The sequence below is a fragment of the Propithecus coquereli genome, unplaced genomic scaffold (assembly GCF_000956105.1).
Source record: "Propithecus coquereli isolate 6110/MARCELLA unplaced genomic scaffold, Pcoq_1.0 Scaffold811, whole genome shotgun sequence".
Classification (NCBI taxonomy): domain Eukaryota; kingdom Metazoa; phylum Chordata; class Mammalia; order Primates; family Indriidae; genus Propithecus; species Propithecus coquereli.
In genome coordinates this window covers 68,998-70,335 of record NW_012154297.1, presented here as the reverse complement: position 1 = coordinate 70,335, position 1,338 = coordinate 68,998, and the positions used below count along the sequence as shown (strand labels likewise).

General features: G+C 42.8%; 1 protein-coding gene across 1 annotated transcript in view; it reads right to left on the bottom strand.

Moving 5' to 3' along the window:
* Window positions 1–648: 648 nt before the first annotated feature.
* The window catches only part of CALR3 (calreticulin 3), a 25,586-nt gene continuing 24,896 nt past the window's right edge, over window positions 649–1,338 (bottom strand). The window contains exon 8 of the mRNA XM_012663581.1: window positions 649–792. Coding sequence (XP_012519035.1) covers window positions 649–792 — 144 coding nt within the window. The remainder of the gene's footprint in view (window positions 793–1,338) is intronic.

Sequence of the window (1,338 nt, the reverse complement as noted above, 5' to 3'; positions counted from 1 at the left end):
GCATGTACCACTGTACCGGGCCCACATATAACTTCTAAAAAAGCAAGTTATTTTTTTAAAAAATTAAACTGAGAAATAATCATTATTATCACTTAAGAAAATGAATTTCACCCTGCTTTCTTTCAGAGAACCGATGGCCACAGAAGTGGGTCACATAATGACAAAGTGTCAGCTCCTTACATGTCGCATGTCTGCGCAGAGACCTGGATTCCCTGAGAAACCAATGTATGAGCAGAACACACAAAACATTTTGATGCCAAAGATGTGGCATAAAGATTTCATATCAGAAAAGTTTCATATCTGTTATTTGTGATTTACAACTAGAAGAAAGAAGACATCAACTCTTTTTAAAAATTCAGTTTTACCAATTTTTATCTTATAAAAACATTTGGGGGGGTGTTAAGATAAGAGTGTTGTGCTTTGTGGCCAGACCCTTGCTGGCCTCTGGCTTCCAGCGCTCAGAGTGGTCAAGAGGAAACTTCTCGGCACACGGGGGCAGTGGGGAAAGCATGACTGAACCCACCGAGAAGCGTGGGGACATTTTTCAAAGAAAATTGGACAAATGACCATGTAGACATCTGAACTTTTAAATATAGGTTAAAGTAGAAACAAGGTTTTACCACTCATCTTTATCTCCAGTGGGGGTGATTAAAGTTCGTCCCGCCTGTGAAATCGGCTGAAAACATTTTCATGCCCGTTAAATTTTCCTGCCAGCAGTTCCTCCTCGTCTTCCTCCCGGGCTTTTTTCACCTCTTCCTTGGCCTGTATGGCATCCATCTCCCTTTCTGGACCCTGGAGAAAGAAACAAAAAAACAAAGGCCTGGGAATACATTTCCGTTGTTTTAAGCCGCCCGGTTTGTGGTGATTTATTACTGCAGCCGCAGCAAACACATACACTCTCCTTCTTTCTATTTCCAGAGCACCTAGACCACTGGCTGTCAACCAGCGATCAGTGAATGGGGCCATGAACAGAGGCCTCAGAGTCTAAATAAGAAAGTCCAGGCAGGACAGTCAAGGCCAGGGGCACAGACACATTAAGAGGACTCCCACAGTTATCTTGGACAAAGCATTTTAGTAAGGCTTTAGGGCAGAAGTCAGATTCTAGAAAAACTGGCTTTTTTTTTTTTTTTGAGATGGAGTCTCACTCTTTTGTCCAGGCTAGAGTGTCGTGGCGTCAGCCTAGCTCACAGCAACCTCGGACTCCTGGGCTCAAGTGATCCTCTTGCCTCAGCCTCCCAAGTAGCTGGGACTACAGGAATGCACCACCATGCCCAGCTAATTTTTATTTTCTATATATTTTTAGCTGTCCGATTAATTTCTTTCTAATTTTAGTAGAGA